This window comes from Ursus arctos, unplaced genomic scaffold, assembly GCF_023065955.2.
Source record: "Ursus arctos isolate Adak ecotype North America unplaced genomic scaffold, UrsArc2.0 scaffold_7, whole genome shotgun sequence".
NCBI classification, from domain to species: domain Eukaryota; kingdom Metazoa; phylum Chordata; class Mammalia; order Carnivora; family Ursidae; genus Ursus; species Ursus arctos.
In genome coordinates this window covers 38,570,376-38,592,995 of record NW_026623089.1, presented here as the reverse complement: position 1 = coordinate 38,592,995, position 22,620 = coordinate 38,570,376, and the positions used below count along the sequence as shown (strand labels likewise).

At 36.1% G+C, this 22,620-nt stretch overlaps 1 protein-coding gene across 5 annotated transcripts in view; it reads right to left on the bottom strand.

The window, feature by feature from the left end:
- Positions 1–22,620, bottom strand: part of PARG (poly(ADP-ribose) glycohydrolase) — a 123,617-nt gene that overhangs the window by 3,705 nt on the left and 97,292 nt on the right. For all 5 annotated transcript variants that reach the window (XM_026481557.4, XM_026481559.4, XM_026481556.4 and 2 more), the window contains exons 16-17: positions 14,430–14,535; positions 660–788 (exon numbers count right to left, since the gene is read on the bottom strand). In XM_026481557.4, coding sequence (XP_026337342.2) covers positions 660–788; positions 14,430–14,535 — 235 coding nt within the window. The remainder of the gene's footprint in view (positions 1–659; positions 789–14,429; positions 14,536–22,620) is intronic.

The window sequence follows — 22,620 nt, the reverse complement described above, 5'->3', positions numbered from 1 at the left end:
CAATTCCACATTAAGGTATGCAGATGGATAAAATTACTAAAGAACACTCCAGTTTTATCTTAATCTAACTAACATGAGTTCACTTTTGGCTTTTGAAAATAAAGCATGAATGTGATATTCCTGATGTAAAGTTAAAAAAAAAATTAAGTACCTTAAAGAAACTACTTATTAGTTCATGATGACAAGAGGCTATACATGGTACATCAGCCATGTATCATTTTGGGAGTTTGTGGCAACTTTATTTCTATATTCAGCTCCCAGGGTAGCAAGGCCTTTCAGGTCCAGCTGAAATACAGCAAATGAGCATGCTGTTATGTCTGATAAATGTGACTAAGAGTGAGGCCTCTTAGACTTGAATTTATCCTCCTTTATTGTCCCTTTTTTAGTTTTCTATATGCATAAAAGTAAAAATGGATATTAAACTCCAGCTTCTTGGCCTTACTTTAATAAGCTGACATACTCATTCAAGATAGCAGATGAAACTTTGTCAGAAAAAAGATTCTGCAGATGTTGTCCAACTAAGACTCTGTCCACCCTTCTCAAAGTCACGCTTTCATTTTTTTCTTGTCCACTGTGATCCATCTAGTTCCAGCAAGTGTTTGTCCTGGATGGTGGACAATCTATCTAGATACCAAGTGTTAAGGCTATTTCCTACTTACCAACAGTTAGTTTCCTTTCCGTAAGGAAAGTGTGCATGCTGTAAATGTCTCTCATCAATTCTGAGTCCCCAAAGGTGAAATAAACCACATCACGCTCAGCTACAGCAGCTGCCAGTATCTGTATTAAGGCTGTAGCAAAGAGGAAAAAAAACACAGCTATATTATGACACTTCCCATCGAGACACCTTTAGTTCTTTCAACCAGCTAAATTATAGCTGGTGTGCCATAGCTTTATCCTGGATTAAAGATTTATAAACCTAATATACGTGTTATTACAAATGGCGAATACAGACGGGCATAAATCATCTAGTTGTGTGACTTTTCAGACATGCTCTGAGAATATCATCAAGCCACAGAAATCCCACATAAGCACCTTTGTGGGAAAATAAAGTAAGGTACATCTGAGGCAGCACAGTCAAGGCACTAAGGTGGTATTTCCTTTCACTTATATTAATTTGGAACTAAACTTTTTGTTTGCTTGCTTCATTTGATTATTTTGTCTTATTACCTAGTCGCCAGTCTTTTGTATCACAGGAGTCTCTGATCTTTCCTGAACAATGCACGTGGGAAGATCTCATGGTCTCATTAACCCTACAGCAAGCATTCTCAAAATGGGTTAGAGAACATAACCCTTGTCCCTCTTATATTCCCACCTCCACCCAATCATTGCAGCATGGAGTCAATGTTACTGAGAACACTGGATAGTAACTCTGGTACGCTGCAATGGGAAAATCACTGAGAACCACTGTCCCCAGGAATCAAAGTTACAAATCACTGAGCCTGAATATGTTTCCAAAAATTAAGTTCCTTAATAACTTTAATCTCAATAGACAAAGTTTATTTCATTTTTCATTTTAAAAAGTTTTGAGGACCTTATTATTTTAATTCCAGTGTATTTAACATATAGTGTACAATATAGTGATTCATCAGTTCCATATATTACTCAATGCTCATCAAGATAGTGTACTCTCAATCCTTCACCTACTTTACCCATCCCCCCATCCACCTGCTCTCTGCCAACCATCTGTTTGTTCTCTATAGTTAAGAGTCTGTTGGTTTGCCTCTCTTTTTCTTCCCCCTTTGTTTGTTTTGTTTCTTAAATTCCACATATGAGTGAAATCATATAGTATCTGTCTTTCTTTACTAGCTTATTTCACTTAGCATTATACTCTTTAGCTCTATGCATGTCATTGCAAATGGTACGGTTTCATTCTTTTTTATGGCTGAGTAATATTATACACACAAATATGTGGAATATATATATACATCTTCTTTAGCCATTCATCTATTGATAGACACTTGCACTGCTTCCATAGTTTGGCTATTGTAAATAACACTGCAATAAACATAGGGGTGCATATATCCCTTTGAATTAGTGTTTTTGTAGTACGATTACTGGATCATAGGGTAGTTCTATTTTTAATTTTTTGAGGAACCTCCATACTGTCTTCAACAGTGGCTGCACTAGTTTTCATTCCCACCAACAGTGCAAGAATGTTTCTTTTACTCCACATCCTCGCCAATACTTGTTTCTTGAGTTTTTGATTTTAGCCATTCTGATAGGTATAAGGTGATATCTCATTATGGTTTTGATTTGTATTTCCCTGATGATGAGGTTTATGTTGAGCAGTTTTTTATGTCTGTTGGCCATCTGTATGTCTTCTTTGGAGAAAAGTCAACAGACAAATTTATTTTAAATAACGACAAAATTGAACAGGCTCGGTATAAACTGAACAAAATAACACAGGTATAATTCTTTGCTAGTTACATATCTTTTACTTCATAAAAAGGGAGGTGGGAATCAAACTAAAACATTACGGAGAATAACTTCAGGATAGTTTTGATTTTTGAGAGCATGTTAATACTCTAAATATTCAAAAAATAAAACAATAAGAATGGGAATGGAGAGGAACCTATAATTGAAAGCAAACAAAACCAAATTAGCCTAATTTTATTTCAAAAGAATAACATAACTACACTGAAGGGAAAAGAAAAAAGGAAACGATGCAAGAAAAAAGGAACCAACCCAAGTAACTTATGAACATAACATATGACTAATATACTGTCTAGTCTTGGGCGAGGAGAAAAGAATTACAAACAAATCCCCAATTCTTTTTACTAGGTTTGCTTACCATAGTAGTTCAAGCAAAGCAATTTTGAAACTATTTTTAAATATATTTCAGGATTGAGTAAGTAAGTAAAGGTGCTAATATTGTTGGGACCTGGGGTCCTTACAGGGGGACACACAAACCTTGAATGGGGGAAGAGAAGAGTAACTGGGATGGACTGAAATAGAAGGCTCTAGTGTGTACTCATAGACTTGTAAGATACGTACATTTGTGTGTCTGTGTATGTGTGTGCATGCATTCTTAGCTTTGTCTGCTAATGTGTTTAAAAGAAGACACCCCAGCAGCAGTGAGCATTTCTAGTGCCCAGATATTGGTCTCGAATACCATTCCCCCTTTAAAGGAGCTGTATTCCTCCGGCAAATGCCTGATTCCACAGTTAGGACAGGATAGGTATAAGATAAGCCCAGGATATTTTGTTATACCAGAAAGCAAAGAAAGTGCTCAGGATACAGGAGCCAGTTTGAAGGAGACCCCACTCGTCAAATCTGGACAAGCTGGGCACCAAAATATTAAATACAGTAATAAATTACAAACCACTGAAAAAATATGAATTCTCGAGTCCACACTGATAATCTATAATAAACAGAGAAAAGGAAGGAGGGGCTCTTGCTCACAGGAGAAAGTCAAAGACTAAATGGTAAGGTGGAGGGAGAGATAGCACAGGATAATCCTCTTCTGCAACAACCATCATGGTAAAGACTGGATCAGGCAAAAATCATTAAAGGATGTCAAATCTAATGGAAATTTTGTCTTAGAATGTCTTCCCACAGATCGCTTATTAGCTTATTACTATCTATACAGTGGAGAAATCAGATAACACCTTGACTGGGTAATCAAAATTAACATTACCAATGGGGTCATACGGCCATCAACTGCCTGCCTCTAGATAATATCACCTATGCAGTGCTCTAAGAATGCATAACCTCAACCTACTTATGAGGAAACAGCAGACAAACTCAAGGAACACTGTATTCTTTAAACACGTCAATGTCCTAAAAGTGAAAAAAAAATAAATAAAGGCTATGGAAATACTCCGAATTCAAAAGGAGGCTAAAAGACATGACAACTAAAGACAATACCTGACCCTGGACCCTGTACTGGAGGAAAAAAAGGGTTATAAACGGTTTTATTAGGGCACCTGACAAACTGGAATATAGATGATAGAGTAGACAAAAATATTCTATCAATATACATTTATGAGTTTAATAATTGTTTATATAAGAGAATATTTTATTCTTAGGAAACACATACTGAAGTATCTAGGAAAAGGGGCATAATGCATATAACTTGAGCTCAAATTGTTCAGAAAAATTGTGCATATGTGTATTCATATATATACATGTCCATACACACACACACATACACACACACACAGAGTTGTTTCTTTTTCCTTTTGTAACTTTTTGTATATTTGCAATGATGTTCAAATAAAAAGTTTTTAAAAATTATGTAAGAAGGAAAATATATTTAAGTTGAAGTAGTAAATTTGATAAGGCTGAGTATCCCCCAATTTGGGAAAGAATCTAAGACATTATAATACATGTGAGATTCTAAAATACCAAAGTATTACCTAATTTCCAACTAATATTTATTGAGTATCCACAACATGTGAGGTACCATGACTAGGCCTCATTAATCTTGCAGTGTTGAAAGTAATTAATCTAAAAATAGAGGTAAGTTTTAATTAAAACTGTTCAACCAACTTATACATACATTAAAGCTTCAGTACACTCAATTTTAAAAGGTTCCTAATTAACCTAAACTACATATAAAAATGGAAAAATGAATCGTCATTTTCCTCTACCAAGAAGTACCATTTCTTACTTTTTAGTTTAAATGAAAATTTGGCTTTAAGTATTTCTTATTGAAAAAAGAGAAATCCAAAGAAAAGTCCTTTCAGTCCTTTTTCCTTCTTATATACAGAAATACTAGATCACTGGTCATTTGCCACTTACGAAAAATGAAGTATGAATAAAAACATTCAAAATTTATTTCTCTATAGAATATATTTTAAGAATGCTTCACAGGCCATCTTGTTCCTATTGGATAGGCTCTTAGAGCTAAGCTTGACACAGCTACCATAAAGAGGCTGGATCGTAATAAGAGAAACCAATTCACATTACATTTTTTATTTCACATTCATTTCTATTTGGGTACACATTGCAACATAAGCATGTGTCGGACAGGTTGGGACCGGACACAGGAGGCCTGAGTTCAGTCCTCACCCATCTGCTAGCTCTCTAGATCTATGACTTTGGCCAAGTCACTTAACTCCCTTGCCTGCATTTTTCCCAGCTATGCTATGAAGGAGTTGGATCAGATGATCCCTAAAGACTCTTTCAGAGTTTGGAATTCCATAATCCCTGCTATAATTTTTCTCCTTGCACTGGATATTAGACTATACACAAGTGAAATTTTCAGAAATATAAATTAATCTTGCCTCTACATATATCAGTAATCACTAACAAAAGATCATTTTAAACAGACTGTCTTCAGACCTCACTATCTACAACATCCCCAAGACATCTGCAAATCCAAAGAACTCAGTCTCAGGATTTAGGTGAATTCTCTTGCATCCCAAGTTAGAAGAGAATAAATCACAAATCTAATAGGGTATGTGGATTGAGTCCAAGTATGATATAAAAGCATCAAATTCTAACTTCAAGCACATTTAGGTGCCAAAATAATCACTTAAATTAACCTGCAGGGAGCTTGGTTTTAATTTTCTTTTTGGCATCAATGTTAAGCTATGAAGAAAATTCAAATAAATATAAATAACATCAAAAAACAATTCATAGTGTCCTCTTGCAATAACTGAAACAAACCAAAAATGAGTAAAATGATGGATACTCATACCACAGGTGTGGTTTGAGGCCATCAGCATGTAATTTTAGTAACAACTGCTAACACCGAGTTCTTACAGCATGCTGAATGGTTCTAGCAGTTTTAAAAGCATAAACTCAAGATTTACAAGGGTTAACTCAGTTAATCCTTACAGAAACTAAATAAGGTAAATATTAGTATTGTCTCCGTTTTAAAAATAAGGCAATATGGACACCAAAAGGTTAAATAATTTGTCTAGGGTTACAGGCCAGAAAACAGTGAAGCTGAGTTTTGAATCCTGGCAGTCTGACTCAAGGACATGCTCCCTCACTCACTATTCTGCAAAGCTGTCATGCCAAGTCATTCTGCTCTACTCCAAGCAAACATACCTTATGCCAACCAGAAGAATTTCCTCAAGTTTTTACATTATTTAAATGCATGTTGGCAAGAAGACCCAATAGTATAGATTTGAAAGTACTACTGATGCCCTTCTAAAACACCCAAGGTGTTTCGTGAGCTCTTACACACTGGTTACCCTAAAAGCTCAAGACTTCTTGCTCACTCCTCTCAGTCAACTCTTATTCTGTAACTGGTCTTGTCCTCTGGCTACTGTTTTTAATCATCACCACCTGCAGCTGCTCCCAAACCCCCATTTTACTGAAGGCTCCATCTTTGATCTTTTTAGCTGCTTAAAAAAAAAAAAAAGATTTATCTATTTATTTATTTGAGAGAGAGAGAGAGAGTTGGGGGAAGGGCGGAGGGACTCTTCAAGCAGACTCCATGTTGAGCACAGAGTCCAACCTGGGACTTGATCCCACAACCCTGAGATCACAAACTGAGCCAAAACCAAGAGTGAGATGCTTAACTGACTAAGCCACCTGCTTTAAATGTACTCTCTCTTTAAGAATTCAACCATCTCTAGAATGGCAAATCCCAAACCCAGATCCAGATCTAGAACTTGTGGCCAATAAAGATTAAACAGCAAGAGTGCAGACACTGGGCTCTTGGGCATCAATGCTGGTTGGTATCCTAACACTGTTGCATGCTATCCTAGTGACCTCGGGCTAGTTAATTACCTCTCTATGCCTTGGTTATTTCACCTATAAAGATAAAAATAAAACTTACCTAATACATTGTTATGAGCTAATACATGAAAGGAAGGCACTTAGTACAATTTCTGGAACACAGAATGCACTCAACATGCTCTCAACCAACAACAACAATAATAAAAATATACTGGTTTTTGAAAAAGGGCAAATGTGAATTTTGCTTCTGATATTTACTAGCTCTCTCTCTTTGGGCAGGTTTATCAGCCTCTCTTTGAACCCTGGTTTCCTCATCTTAAAAATGTGGCTACAAACTAAAGGGTAACTATGCAAACTAAAGGAGAAAATACAGTCTTTCCTAAACCTGGCTGATCATTAGTAACCCACAGTTAAAATCTCCCAAAGCTATTTCCCAGATCCACTAACTAAATGGCATCTCCGAGGTTCTGATGACCACCATTCCACTCACTCTAGATACCTTGAATGCATTATCATGTACAAAACCCCATTCTAGGCACTGGGCCACAGAAGAGGACAATGTGGAAATGTTAAGGAACGAATATTCTTACTCAAGTGTGTAAGAGCAAGGCTGAGAAAGAAATGGAGTGTGGTGTTTTCTGACAGAAGTAAGCAAAGTGATAAGGATCCTGTGGTAAGACAAACTGAACTGAACTGGCCCATATTGCTATTATAACCTTCCATTTTTTATTGATAGTCACCCCTTCCCCACTTCCACAAATAGACCTCCCACAAACCCCAACCAAAAGGATAGGCTAGGCCAATGATAGCATGGTAGAAAATGATTTATCAGAATGGTTCAAGTTCCCATCTTTTCTAGATCAATTGTTTTTCTGGAGTTTAACTATCTTGATTCCAAAATAGCAAAACAACCAGTACAGACATTATTTAAGTTTGATGTCAATGGGATACAAGGTATAAAGGAAAATTAATTTATAAAAAGTTTCTATAATCTCATTGGGGATGTGTCCAGTGTTGACTGACTTCCTGGCTATAATGATTTGGTCCAAGAGATGGGAAAAGTGATCTAAGTTGGTTGAATTAGAGTATTTCCATAATATTTTAATTTTTTTCATTTATAAACTTTTTAAAGAGATTTTATTTATTTATTTGAGAGAGAGAGAGGGAGTATGCATGGAAGGGCAGAGAGAGAAGCAGACTCCTCGCTGAGTGCACAGCCTGATGCGAGGCTTGATCCCAGGACCCTGGGATCATGACCTGAGCTGAAGGCAGACACTTAACCAACTGAGCCACCCAGGTACCCAACCATAAAGTTTTTAAATAAAGGAGTTCTCCTTCCCTCTAGGGTCGCTCAATTACAGTAGTATAAGCCTGGAACTATTTGGTCTCCAGCTCCTGCATCTCATCCACATTAGCCAATAATCCCCATTCGGGCTTAAGTGACTAGGTAGATTAGGGTCTTTCAAAACTAAAGAATCCTACTACAGAACTTTGCTGCAGTGTTGGCGAGTTGGAGATAGGTGGTAGGAGAGAAACGGGGATCTTTGTGGAACAGTTAACACTAGAGTGGAGTCTTAAAGGAACACAGGGAATTAGCCAGATACTAATAGGCAATTTCAGAAAAATGTGAAAAACCACAGATTAATGAAAGGCACACAGGGTTGTTGAATAAATTTGTTAAAGAGAAATTCATTGGGCATATTTTATATGCAAATCACTTTTAGGTAGTGAAGGGAGGGAATGGAGATAAAAAAGAAAATACATAGGACTACAACATCAAGATATCTTTTAATTACAGTAAACTAGCAATGGCATAATTTTCCCAAATAAGGTAACATAGTATGGAGAGGTATAAAAAATTAATATTGAAGGAAATGGAAGGAGGAATTGGCAAAAATAATAAAAGAAAGACCTTTAGAGTACCACTTAATCCCTTCACAAAGCAACCGTCAAAATTAGAGGGATACAGGGTCTGATCTAGTAAGACAGAATCTAATAGACATAAAATAAGTTCTATATGTTTCAGAGACATCTGTTCATGTGCCAATATAGTATCTACAACATATGACTGTTAGACCACCAAGAGAAACTCAAAATACTCCAAAAAGTAGAAATAATACTATCTACACTCTTTGATTATAATGTAATAAAATTTAGAAATAAAAGATGAGAGAAACCATTTTATTTTTAAACCAACCATTTCAAAATGGTTTTAATTTATCTCCTAAAAATCTCATGGGTGTCTGGTGGTACACTTAGGGCAAAAGCCCACTTCACAGTCTCTACTGAGATAGGAAGAATAAAGCTGCAAAAAGAAGTTGCTTCCATCCTAACAATGAAAAAAAGCCAAATAATCCAAAAAATCATAAATTTTTCCTGAGTCTACCAGAGAGTTGCATTGTTGCAAGGCAACCAAAGTATGACAACCCCCTCCAAGAAGATACAAAACACATAAACTATTATCTTTGAAAGAGCACAGGAGACAGAGGTGACCACCATACAAATGGATAAAAATAAATCAGCTAAAACCTTAACATAATTTTAAAAGCCAAGTGTAGACCAGGCGGTTACTTTGGAATAACCAGGAGCCCCAGAAATAAAGAGAGTTCACACTCACTGAAAAGCTTTTTTCCATAGGCCTCCACAAGGTGCTCAGAAAGATGAGGGCCAGGTAGAAGAATAGAGAGAACCCATGTGGTAGCACAGGCATGCAGGAAATGACTGGTTGCTGGTGGGGGACAGGCACCAAGTCCCTACCTCTTCCCTATGTCCCTCCTCCTACCTTCTAGCTCCTAAGGCCATTGGCAGAAAGTTGTTAGTAAATGTCTGTTGAATAAATAAATATATGAAAAATATTACCTTAACAGCTGTCAACAGAATGTACAATGAAAACAGTTCAAAATTAAATTGTTGTAAATTGCAATACTCATGTACAGTTAGGCAGCAAGCATATAAATAAATATTTAGCCTTATTGTTGATAAAAGAAACACAAGTTTAAGTTTAAATGCCCATGTTCTCTCTCCATGATTTTTTTTTTTTAACTATCCTTCCTTCTTTCTTTCTCTTATAAGGTAGCCATAGCATCTGATGGTTCAAAGACTCTTCTTGGTAGGTTTGGTAAGACCTAGGGACAGATAAAGATGATGAGTCGAGAAAAAGTTAATATTGGCCCTGTCTTTATCTGCTCTCAAAGTGTTTTAGTTCCAACCTTCTATTATCTATTGATACTCTGAACTGGCCTCTTGATTCTTTCCTATGCATCTGCTTTATCTCCTTAATACTGGGTCATTAGCAAACATCTTTTTCTTGGTACTCTCTTCTCCAGGAGATTCACCTAGAATTTAAATGTCTCCTTCGGGGCTCCTGGGTGGCACAGCGGTTAAGCATCTGCCTTCGGCTCAGGGCGTGATCCCGGCGTTCTGGGATCGAGCCCCACATCAGGCTCCTCCGCTATGAGCCTGCTTCTTCCTCTCCCACTCCCCCTGCTTGTGTTCCCTCTCTCGCTGGCTGTCTCTATCTCTGTTGAATAAATAAATAAAATCTTTAAAAATAAATAAATAAATAAATAAATGTCTCCTTCATCATGTCTATGTGACTAACGAGAAAGAATGTGAGCTTGTAAAAGAGGAACTTACACTGTCCTGATGGCTGACTTTTTTTTTTAAATTGAGATATAATTGACATACAAAGTTATACTAGCTTACAGGTATAGAATATGATGATTTGGCATTTGTATATATTGAGAAATGATCACCACAAAAAGTACAGTTAACACCTATCACCACACATAGTTACAAATTTTTTTCTTGTGATGAGAACTTTCAAGATCTACTCTTTTAGCAACTTTCCAGTATGCAATACAGTTATTAACTATAGTCACCATGTTATACATTACATCCCCATTATTTATTCATTTTATAACTGGAAGTTTGTACATTCTGACTCCCTTCACCCATTTCACCCACCCCCACACCCCACCTCTGGAAACCTGTTCTCTATATCTATGAGCTAGTTTTTGTTTTTCTTTCTTTCTTTCTTTTTTTTAACATTCCACACATAAGTGCCTCACTCATTTCAATGCCCTCAACATCTATCCATGTTGTCAGAAAAAAAATTTTTTTGAAGATTTTATTTATTTATTTGACACAGAGAAAGACAGCCAGCAAGAGAGGGAACACAAGCAGGGGGAGTGGGACAGGAAGAAGCAGGCTCCCAGCGAAGGAGCCTGATGTGGGGCTCGATCCCAGAACACGGGGATCACACCGTGAGCCGAAGGCAGACACTTAAGGACTGCGCCACCCAGGCACCCCAGAAAATTTTTTGATAAGACTCTTTGTTACAAAAACAATATATGTTTACAACAGAAAAATACAAATTTAAAAAAATCATCTGTATCACTCACTTAGAGACAACCATAGTTAATCTTTACACATAAATGGATAAACATAGAGAATCTCAAATTTGTGATTATTTTATATTCATAATTTAATTTTTAAAATGGTTTACCATGCATATACTGTGCATTTCCCCCCATTTGGCAGTATTCCAAAAACATCCTTCCATGTTAGCAGTTGTATTTCCGCAACAGTTATAATGTCTGCATAATATTTCATTACATAGATGTACCACAATATCTTTCTTCTCAAAATCAGTATTAGTAAATAATTCCCCACTAAAGGATAGATAACTACACCAATCTTTAATGATTATTCAAATTAATGAAGAGGAGGGAGTTGTCAAAAAGTCACTCTAAAGTTTAAATCTCAATAATTGAAAAAATGAACTACATAATGAAAATCCTTGAATACTATGCTTGATACTCACCAGGGGAAACAAAACTATAATCTGAGAAAAAGATTTTTATGCCGTAAGGAAAAGAAAGGAAACAAACACATTTATAAAGCTTCTCAAATTGTCCAGCACAAATGACCAAGGCTTATGGCAGACCTGGTTTTTTGGATTGATGATATGAATCTACTCATTCATTTTACTTAAAAGAAAAACAGAAAAAAAGTATCTGTCATAAGATCAATAAGCCCAGAGTGAAAAACAGGTTTCTTCAAACAAATCGAGGATGATAAAGAATTTCATAAAATCCAGAAATTCTTCTATAGATTTTTAAAACACTGAAAATAATAACATGCAGTTTTTGTTTCCGAATATGAAAAAGATATGGGTGAGAAAATCTTTAGAATGAAGGAACAGAAAAGATTTTTCTAAGCATGCCACAAATATGTGAACACATAAAAATTAACGACATATGACAACAAACTAATAGGCTGAAATAAATGAAAAAGCTGAGAAAAATACCTGCAACATTGCAAATAATTAACATTCTTAATATACAAAGAGTAACAGTCAATGAAAAGTCAAAACTATTCCCAAAGAGCCAAATGGACAGAAGAGTGAAAAAGCAATTCACAAGGCAAATACAAATGGGCAATAAACATATAAAAAATGTTAAACCTCAGAGAAATTTTAAAAATTGACAAAATCTGTTGGTAAGGTTTCTTATGCAAGGAAGACAGTATAAATTGATACAGCCTTTCAGAAGGACAGTTTGCAACAAGTATCAAAATATAAAGTATGTATGTCCTTTGAGTCATTAATCTCACTCCTTCTAGGAATTAACCCTATGAAAATAATGATATATAACATATATTTATATACCGCAGTACTGCTTGTAATATAAGATAAAGAAAATAAACCAACTGTCTATAAATGGGGGAACCACTGAAATAAATTATGGTACAGAGAGGTACATACAACAGAATGCTATGTAGCTATTAAAAATGTTGACAGTACATTTACATTTGTTGGTGTTGAAAGCCATCCATGAGACTGTAGGGTTATCAAGAAGAAGAGGTTAAAACACAGACAATATGGTGTCATGTTATTAATGTCAAATGGTTACACAAATTGTTACATAGGAATGTCTTCTGAAAGGATGGTCACCAAAATGCTAACAATGAATTCTGATGATTTTTACATACTTCATAATATTTTTCTGGATTAAAAAACAATAAATGTGTCACTTTTACAAAAATAACACTCAGACATTATGATAGACTCAATTGTTTAGTTCCCAGAGACAAGATTTTACTCATAGTTTGTCTATCAAGTCCAGCTGGTTGTTTTATGTTTGCTTTGTTTTCTTGTTACTTTAATAACTGCAGTATAACAAAGAATTTCAAAAACCCTTGGAATTTCCTGAGTGATACTGTCTTTGTTATGCTAAGGAGGTGCCTCTGGGAGGGCCCTGAGATAGCTACAAGATTGGGATTTTCAGCCACTGACCTCTGGGATTTTCAGCCACTGACCTCCAGGGAGTAGAAGGAGGGCTGAAACTGAGTTCAATGATGTGGCCAATGATTTAATCAACGATGCCTACATAATGAAGCCCCAATAAAAACTCTGGACATCAAAGGTCAGTGAAGCCTCCAAGTTGGCAAACATGCTGATGTGTGAGGACAGTGATGTGCTGTTGACACCACAGGGAGAAGGCATGGAAGCTCTGTATTCCCTCCCAGATCTCACTCACCCTCTGTATATCCTTTATAATAAAACTGTAGTAGCACCTTCTTGAGTTCTCTGAGTCATTCCAGTGAATTATCAGACTTGAAGGGGGTTGTGAGAACCTCCTAGATTGGTAGGCAACTGGTCAGAGGTATAGGTGGCCTGCGGACACCCCACCCCAGACTTGCAGCTAGAGTTTGAAGGAGGGGTGGTCTTACGGAGGACTCTGCCCTTAACCTGTGGGGTTTGTACTAACTCCGGGTAGTTAATGGCAGGATTATACTGCAGCACACCTAGCTGGCGTCAGACCAGTCAGGTTGACATAGAATAGTAACCTTCCTAAGTAATGATATAATACTATTTTCTATAACTAATACTTTTCTGAGAGTAAAGAAAATGTCATAATTTGGTAAATGGCCAATAGTTTTGTTGATCAGATTTTGTGATTTTTCTACCATAAGAAATGTTTATCCTTCTTGGGTACCCAAATGGCTCCTCAAAAATGTTATTCACGCAGCTCTCCCAAGCTATACTTCCACATATGTGTACCTCTACTCACTACTATCCTTCATTTGTCTATGCCTCTCTCTCATACGCTGGACTGTGAATTCCAAAGCAAGGACCACATCTTGTTCACCTCTGTATTCTCAGAGTCTACCACAGTGCCTAAAACATGGCAGATACCTCACAAGTTTGGTGAATGCATGAGTCAACAAAATAGTTCTAGGGGCGCCTGGGTGGCTCACTTGTTAAGTGACTGCCTTTGGCTCCGGTCATGATCCAAGGGTCCTGGGATCAAGCCCCGCATCGGGCTCCCTGCTCAGCAGGAAGCCTGCTTCTCCCTCTCCGACTCCCCCTGCTTGTGTTCCCTCTCTTGCTGTGTCTCTCTCTCTGTCAAATAAACAAAATCTTCAAAAAAAAAAAAAAAAAAAGTTCTGTCCATCAAAATCACTTCTGCCAAGGAAGGTGCTTAATGGGGGCTTTGGTTTGAAACTTCACAGTCATTTTGTACTCTTCCATATCTCTAGTCAGCTAAATACTGTGTCTGGTAGATCAAAGAGATAAGTGACCTCTGAAGGAAAATAGTAAATAAAAATAAGAATTCCCTTAAACACGATAAGAAAAGAGAGGATGGTGTCAAATATTGTTTTTCTCTTCTCTTTGATCTTTGTGGGTCTCTTATTACAATAGAACATTAGAAATCCAAGTTTGAAGGGCTAACTTTTCTCCCTGGTCAGAATGCTATTATCCTTCTTACAACAACTTATTTACTCACCTTTTAATCTAGCATCACCACCAAAGGCACCACAGCCCCAATTTCCTGTGGCCACTGCAGAAAGATTCTCTGAAGAAACTCCAGGACGGAGAAATCCACAGTAAGCCTGCAGGATGAAAGAAACATCACAACATGTGAGTGACTAGACACTAACAGTATTTCTGACTGATGTACTAGGATCAGTAGCTATTATCAAGCTTATGTTCTCTTCCTTTCTTTCTCTTTCTTTCTTCCTTTCGGGGCCAAAGTAGAGGGAAAAGGGATTATACAAGAGAGTAAGAAATGATCAATTCTAGTATTTATTTGTTTTGATGTTAGACACATCAAAGCCTTTAAACCAATATGGGTCTCAGTTTCTTTATCTGATTCAAACAAATATGAATGGAAATATAAGAGAGATCTTAAGTACTGATGGGATCCCAATTACAAACTACCAGGAACTAAAGGAAGGAAAGGCACTTAACACATTGCTTTATTTGAAGACTTCTGATCACCATTTTTTTCCATTATGCTTCCTCTGTGCTCAGTCTCTGAATTATTGGGACTAGATTAATAACTGTGATTAGCTTTTAAATGTGCTTCCTGCCACTGAAATGCTTGATAATGAACAAACAACTATACATATAAAAGGGATTCCTATACCTGGTTATAAAATAACCTTTAAGATCCCCTCCAGCTCTAAGATTCTCTGGTTTCACAGCTCTGTTTTAAGCCAGAATATTTTAAAATTCGGTAGTCACCTGAGAAAAATACAATATATCCTGAGGACGCTGGCTAAGTATTAATTAGAGGAACAGCTAATTTTATATATGAGAAGACTGCAGTTTAAGGTCCCAGAGTTTGTTTTCCATTCTTTGCTGTCAGCCCAGTTGGTTTTTCTGCCTCCTAAGGGTTCTTAGTTTTCTGAAACTATCAGACTATATTAAAAAGTTTAATATAATAGCAAAGCAAATCTCTCCTGGTACCAAACAAAGCCTAAAATACAGCTTATGTATAATAGTAAATAAACTAAAAAGAATGATGTGTGACAAATGTTCCCAGAGAAAAACCAAGGATAAAGAAAGATGCTTCTATGAAACCCACACATAGAATATAGTAAATTGCTCTCTGAAGTTTCCACAAAGGTATAAAAATTTATTTTACACACTGTCTGGATAGATTAACAAGGCTATTCCTTCCACCCCCTCCTAGGCTGTAAATCCTGACAGATATTAATTATAAGTTGGTACCAGACCATTATTCAACACTGTGGTACAGAGCTTACACTAGAACTCACAAATTACCTGTGTAATCAGATGCATGGAGCTTCTGAAAATCTCTTTCAGATCAAAAATATCAAAGAGCTCAATTTTTTTTGAGCAGGTTCTTAAAAGATACAGAGTCTCTGTCTTTCTGCCAACAAGGGGAGAACAAACTCGGTCAGAATAGACATAACTTTGCCACTTGGTTTGCTGTCAAATTCTCCTTAACAGGCCTGGATGAAGAAGATGATTTCTTAGCCTCCTGTTGGGGCTGCCTCTCTTTTATACTGTCAGAATGGCTTTAGTCTCTTCCTACTGCCATCTCTATACCTGGGCTGACTCATATTTAATGAGCAAACATAGCTTGGTGAAACTAGAGCCTAACAACAGAGAATTTGAAATATTTATATTATTAGGAGACAAAACTAACATAAAGTGCTAACCAACTGTATTAAAAAACAAAACAAAAATCCTCCACAGATACATTGAAAAATGGCCATAACAAAAAACAGACTATAAAACTGACATTAACCTGCATTTGGTGTTTTGATCGAAACAAATCAAAACTTTAAAAAAGTTAACCAGAAATTAAAGGATATAAAACTACAAAAGTAATTAGGTATAAAGAATAACTGTTTATAATGATTAAATACAAAATTCTTTTATTCTGTTTAAACCAAGCATTTCTATAGTCAGAAATAAGATACAGGCAGCAAGCTCCTCTGAGTCCCCTTTAGACAGACAACGTATGCTTCTCCCTTCTGCAGTAAGAAGAGCGATCCCTCAAATGCTAGAGACCAGAGCAGGGTCACTAATCAGGGAATCATTTCCTTTTACAACAGTAATGAGACCCTTTAGTAACAAATAAAGATCAGATGAGGATAGAGACCTCAAAAGTGCTGCCAAGTTCTTACTTCATAGGGAAAGGTACTAGGAGTTCTCAAGAGCTCCACGCTGGCAACAAATACATTTTTTTTTCCACACCCACAGCTAGATAGCACTTGAGGAGATTAATCAGAGCAGTAAGAATAAAAAGAAAGCCAGCTCGAACTCTACAGTCACATCCTGACATGATATTCACCAATGACAGAGCTATTTATTTTTACTAATAAACAACTTTAAAGAGAAAAAGACGAAGCAGCCACATCTTAGGACAGTAAGTAGAGGATACCAGTGAACACTTATATCTCAGAATGAATTTTGATGGGAAGGGAAGAAGAAAGGGAAGATAAAGGTAATTTTGGAGTCTTGAAGGTTCCAAAGGAGAGATTTGAAAAGCAAGAGACAGGAAGAAAACACTGGTATCTAGAGTTAAAAACTAGAGCCCAGCTGGGAAGTGATGACATAAAGACAGAAATGTAGGCTGGAAAAAAGTGAAAAATAAAACAAAGAAAACAGTTGTAAAAATCTACAGGCCTAGAACTGGACCCGGGAAATAGACGGTACTCAGGGGAATAGTTGGTCACAAACACCCAGGCACAGACATACATGAACACATGCACACTGAAATAAGAACTCAGGCTTCAACATAAGTTTAGCAGGCCCAAGTAGATATAATTTAACTATGTCTTTCATTTTAATGTAAACACATTATATTGTTTGCTAGATTAATAATTTAACAATTATTGTTCTTAAAGAGTTGCTTATTTGAAGATAACCTACCACCACTCGTCTAACTTAAACACAGTTGGTACCAATATTGATTTCCTGAGATCTTAGAATTAAAAACAATCATAATATAAAAAAATCCTTAAGACTCTTTTGGAAAATGGGCACCTGGGTGGCTCAGTCAGTTGACTGGCCAGCTCTTGATTTCAGCTCAGGTCATGATTTCAGGGTCCTGGGATCTAGCCCTTGGTAGGGCTACACACTCAGCAGGGGGTCTGCTTGAGGATTTCCTTCCTCTTTCCCTCCCCCAATGCTCTCTAAAATAAATAAATGTTTTTAAAAAAGAAACTTTTGGAAGAGAATAAAATAACATGAATCAAGTCTTAAAATATCCTTAGAGGGGCACCTGGCTGGCTCAGTTGATACAGCATGTGACTCTTGATCTCAGGGTTAAACCCGAGTTCAAGCCCCACGTTGGGCGTGGAGCCTACTTAAAAAAAAATATTATCCTTAGATTAATAACAATTTTGCAAATTTCTTATGTTATGTGATTAAATAACAAAGAGGTTTATTACTACATTATGTATAATGAGAGATACTTAGGACCACCTAATTGTTCAAAAATAGTAGTTTAATCATAGTACGCCAATCCAGCCAGTTTTATGGACATTAAGCATACTATTATGAAGATATTAGAAAGTATGAAAAACATTTACAATATATTGTTAAGTAGGCAAAATACAAAGTTATAGGTAACTTTTGAACACATTTTTATGAAACTAAATATTCATGTGGAAAGACCTATAAAAATAAAAACTATTTGAAAGGTAGGATCACGAACGACTTTTTTCTCTTTAAAATAATTGAAACATTAGTAAATTGATTTTAAAATGCTATATAAAATGAAAGAATTATGCAGACCTTAGTTTCCTCGTGTGTGAAATCAAAGATTGGATTAGGTATATCTATTGCTATTCTGAATCTATATATTAAGAGACTGAAGGAAAAATTCACTAAAAATGACACGTTTTGGGCTAATATTCCTGAAAAGTAAAGAGATACATATAGGTGACACTTGAACAAGATGGGTTTGAACTGGGTGGTCCACTTATATGCAGGGTTTTTTTCGATAAATATAGCATAGTACTGTAAATGTATTTTTCTCTTCCTTATGCTTTTCTTAATAACATTTTCTTTAGCTTACTTTAACAATACAGTATATAATACATATAACATACAAACTATGTGTTAATCAACTGTTTATGTTTCAGTAAGGCTTCCAGTCAATAGGAGGCTATTAATAGTTAAGTTCTGGGGGAGTTCAAAGTTATACGTAGATTTTTGACTGTGCAGAGGGTTGGCGTCCCTAATCTCCAAGTTGTTCAAGCTCAACTGTAATTTAAGAAAATATAAATGATCAGATATTGAACTCCTCCTCCATTCTAACACTCTCCCAACTAACTGAGCAATATCAGCTACCCTACATGTTGAACTCCTTAGAAATACCAGCAGCTAGTATTGAATGGTTTTGTTAATCAAGCTCTGGTTTAATAACCACGTCTTTCCAAATTTGTTGATGGGTAATACCAAAAAAATGAAGAAATCAATTTAAAAGGGTAAATGGTGGTATTCCTGTTGGGGTGGTCAGTTTGCTTTATTCAACTTCTGATCCAGAAGCCTCTATAAAATATATTCATTACTTAATCTTACTTGAATGAGCCTAACATGGCTAAATACAACTTTTCACAGATGATTTCTTTCTTCCGTTGCTGAGCCATTTGCAACTTTTGCAAGCTGGAGTCATAAATCTTTCCAACTACAAGGATAATTCTCCTCTAGAATGTCACCCAGCTGATCTCTCATAGGATTAAACATTGCTTCACAATACCAGTTAGATAAAAGGAGACAGATTCTTCCTTTTAAAAACCAACTCTGTTTGCAGGTCACTATGTGGGTCCAATAGGACAGGTGGAGCCTTGATGGAGCAGACTGTTTCCAGAGGGGATAAAACACTTTGTGGGATTGCTCTTTCAATTATTATCTGAAGACTAATACCTAAAAGTAGCAAACAAGCCCCTAGAGTTCAGAGATCCACACTGAATTCTGATGGTGAAAACTGGTCTTATGCTCTATTACTTCCTAGAAAAAAATGAGTTTTTCTATTCCTACTCACTTTCTCTGTGGCATAAAAGAGTAGAATTGTATAAGTCATCTCTAAAGCATTTTAATATATAGACTTCTGCTTTAAGCCTACGTTTACAAAACAGTGAGACGTAAATATTTAACTTAAATTCTCTCCAAGTTGTGCTGTCAGTTTATGTAAAACTCCCTGTCACTGGACTAAAATTCATACTCTATTTTAATAGGTAAATGTAACCAATAAATGACGGAATGCTTTTATTTAGAAGGCCCAAAGTTATTTGGATTAGTTCTCTAAGTTGTCAATGACATCTAACAAAATCATTTATTGCTTTCTTCTTTTTCAATGAAAGAATTAGAAAACTAATTCTCAGCTAAAGATCAAATGTTTTAGAATTTAGCAGTGAAGGAAAGAAGATACATTTATCAAGTACCTTCCCATGGTGCCAGGCCATAAACCGGGTACTTTCTCAATGTTAGCCCATGTGCTGATGGGCTACTCTACACCTGTGGTATTTCCTTGTCTTATGGGAATTTAATAAATAGCCTGGGGGAAAGCCCTCAAATTTCCTTTAAAAAGTTTATCAAACAAAAAAGGATATTAAGAAAAGCAATCACTGGAGACTTGCTCACAGTACAGGATTATAATTAAAGGAGAAGAGGTAACCAAAGCCTATATGTTTATAGGAGACTGTTAAGAATATGCAGGGAACATTCTTAATGATTTAAGACTGTAAAAAGTCTGGAAAGACAGACCTAGTTATAGTAATATCACTATGTGGGAGAAGTTACATTTTTAAAAAGTAATTTGAAGTCAGGGGAACCTGGATTCAAGTCCTGACTTCTTCAATGCCCATCTGTGTGACATGGGGCAAGTTATTTAACTTCCTGATTTAACTTCATGATCTCCAAACTGGAGACAAGAAGACTATCTACATCTCCCTGGGTGGTTCTGATTAAATTAGACATTGCATTTAAAGTGCTAGGTAGAGTGCCTAGCATATCATAAGCAATCATTTAATGTTAGCTCTTCTTTTACTATTGTTACTTACATAATTAAAAAAAACTATCTGCACTTGACAGAAAAGAATCTCTTATGAACTATAAATTAGATTTAATTGCATATTAACATAAATGATGGCTGGCTGAAACAGAGAAGGACATAACTATCAATCCATCTGCTTCATATGGTTTCATCTATTCCATACTTGAATCAACACTGGACTTACCGGGCTTTATCTAGCACTTAAAGAATATTTGGGAAATACCTATAAATTCATAACATTTTAAGTGATTTAAGATAATGTATATATAAAATGTTTATCTTAAAAAACTGTGTCAGTAATATCTAAGAAGTTTAATGAATCACCAACTAATGCATCCAACAAATATTTTTGAGAAGTTTTCATAAGCAAGGCAGTGTGCTTGGCACTGACTGACTTGAATGAAATAAAACTTCATCTGTTGTTATTTAAAGACTCATTCTTTCTGTATAAAGTGTGTTTCCTAAGGACTCTACATTCTACAAATAAATGTTTTCCAATCCTTACAACCTATTTACATGTACCAAGGTTTCACACCTTTAAAATTTCTGGTGTCTTTGAGGGTAGGTAAACTGAGGTTAGTGCTGTATCAGTAAATGTAGAGAACATCAATAGACTATGGGCAGTTTAAAAAAGAAAAGATTTATTTATGCCCAGGGTTATCATTTAAAAAGATCATATTTGCAGATAATTTCTAAAATGGAATGATCTAGCTCCTACAGAAAAGTATTTATGGGAATATAAATTTTATCCATAAGAAAAAGAAGCTTTAAATTTGTGTTACCGTATGATTATGATTAAACACATTTCCTTTTCATATAATTTTCTCCAAACTACCTACTGCTTATAAGCTTATACAAATGTCTTTTAGTATCAATGACCATGCCCATGTGACAAATTCATATAATGTGTTTAATAAAGAAAGAACATCTGATGAAAATCTAAAGATAAATCTCTTTCTACTTGATATGCTATACAATAAAAACATCATGTACTTGGATATAATTGCTTCAAGGTAAGTGTTTGGAACAGGTGGGGCGCCTGAGTGGCGCAGTCGTTAAGCGTCTGCCTTTGGCTCAGGGCGTGATCCCGGCATTCTGGGATCGAGCCCCACATCAGGCTTCTCCGCTGGGAGCCTGCTTCTTCCTCTCCCACTCCCCCTGCTTGAGTTCCCTCTCTCACTGGCTGTCTCTCTCTCTCTGTCAAATAAATAAATAAAATCTTAAAAAAAAAAAAAACAGAGTTTGGAACAGGGAAAGGCTTACGTTTAAAATGTATCTAATATAATAAAAGATATTCTTTGTTAAAGAATCTCTGATTTACAAAGTCAGGTAAAAGAGAGAAATTGTACCTGTTCATATACCAAGGAACAGTCTTTCTGCATCGCTTTTCTGAGGAATTACTTAAAAATATATATAAGCGATATCTGTTATCTAAGTTCAACTTTGGAAAATAGTGCATTTCCTCTTCAAAATTTTTAAGAGACCCCTTTGAGAACTCTAAACATTAAAATAATTAAAATAATCTAATAGATATGTATAAGAAAACACATTCAACAATTAGATTCTCAAGTAGATCAGAATATAAGATAATATATATAATTATACTCAAAATACATACCAAGTTGTAAGAGTAGTAAAAGCCTCTCTGGATTATTTGGTCGTTTATTTTACTAACTATATGAAAGGCAAGGTGTTTGTGCTAGACATGCAGAGCACCACAAGAGAGACCATTTCTTTTTTTTTTTTTTTTTTTAAAGATTTTATTTTGACAGAGAGAGAGACAGCCAGCGAGAGAGGGAACACAAGCAGGGGGAGTGGGAGAGGAAGAAGCAGGCTCATAGCAGAGGAGCCTGATGTGGGGCTCGATCCCATAACTCCGGGATCACGCCCTGAGCCGAAGGCAGACGCTTAACCGCTGTGCCACCCAGGCGCCCCAAGAGAGACCATTTCTGTGGTAAGACCAGGGGGAAGCTGAGCGTGATATACCTAATGTCAGATGTGCCCATCCAAGGGAGCTCCCAATATCCTTGCAATGGTACACCAGTCTGCTGTCATTATCAAAAGTCTATGTAGGGATTTGCACACATGTAGCCATGCAATTATCTTAATAAACAATCTCATAATCAAACATGAGTCATGTGAATTAAGCAATGGTTTT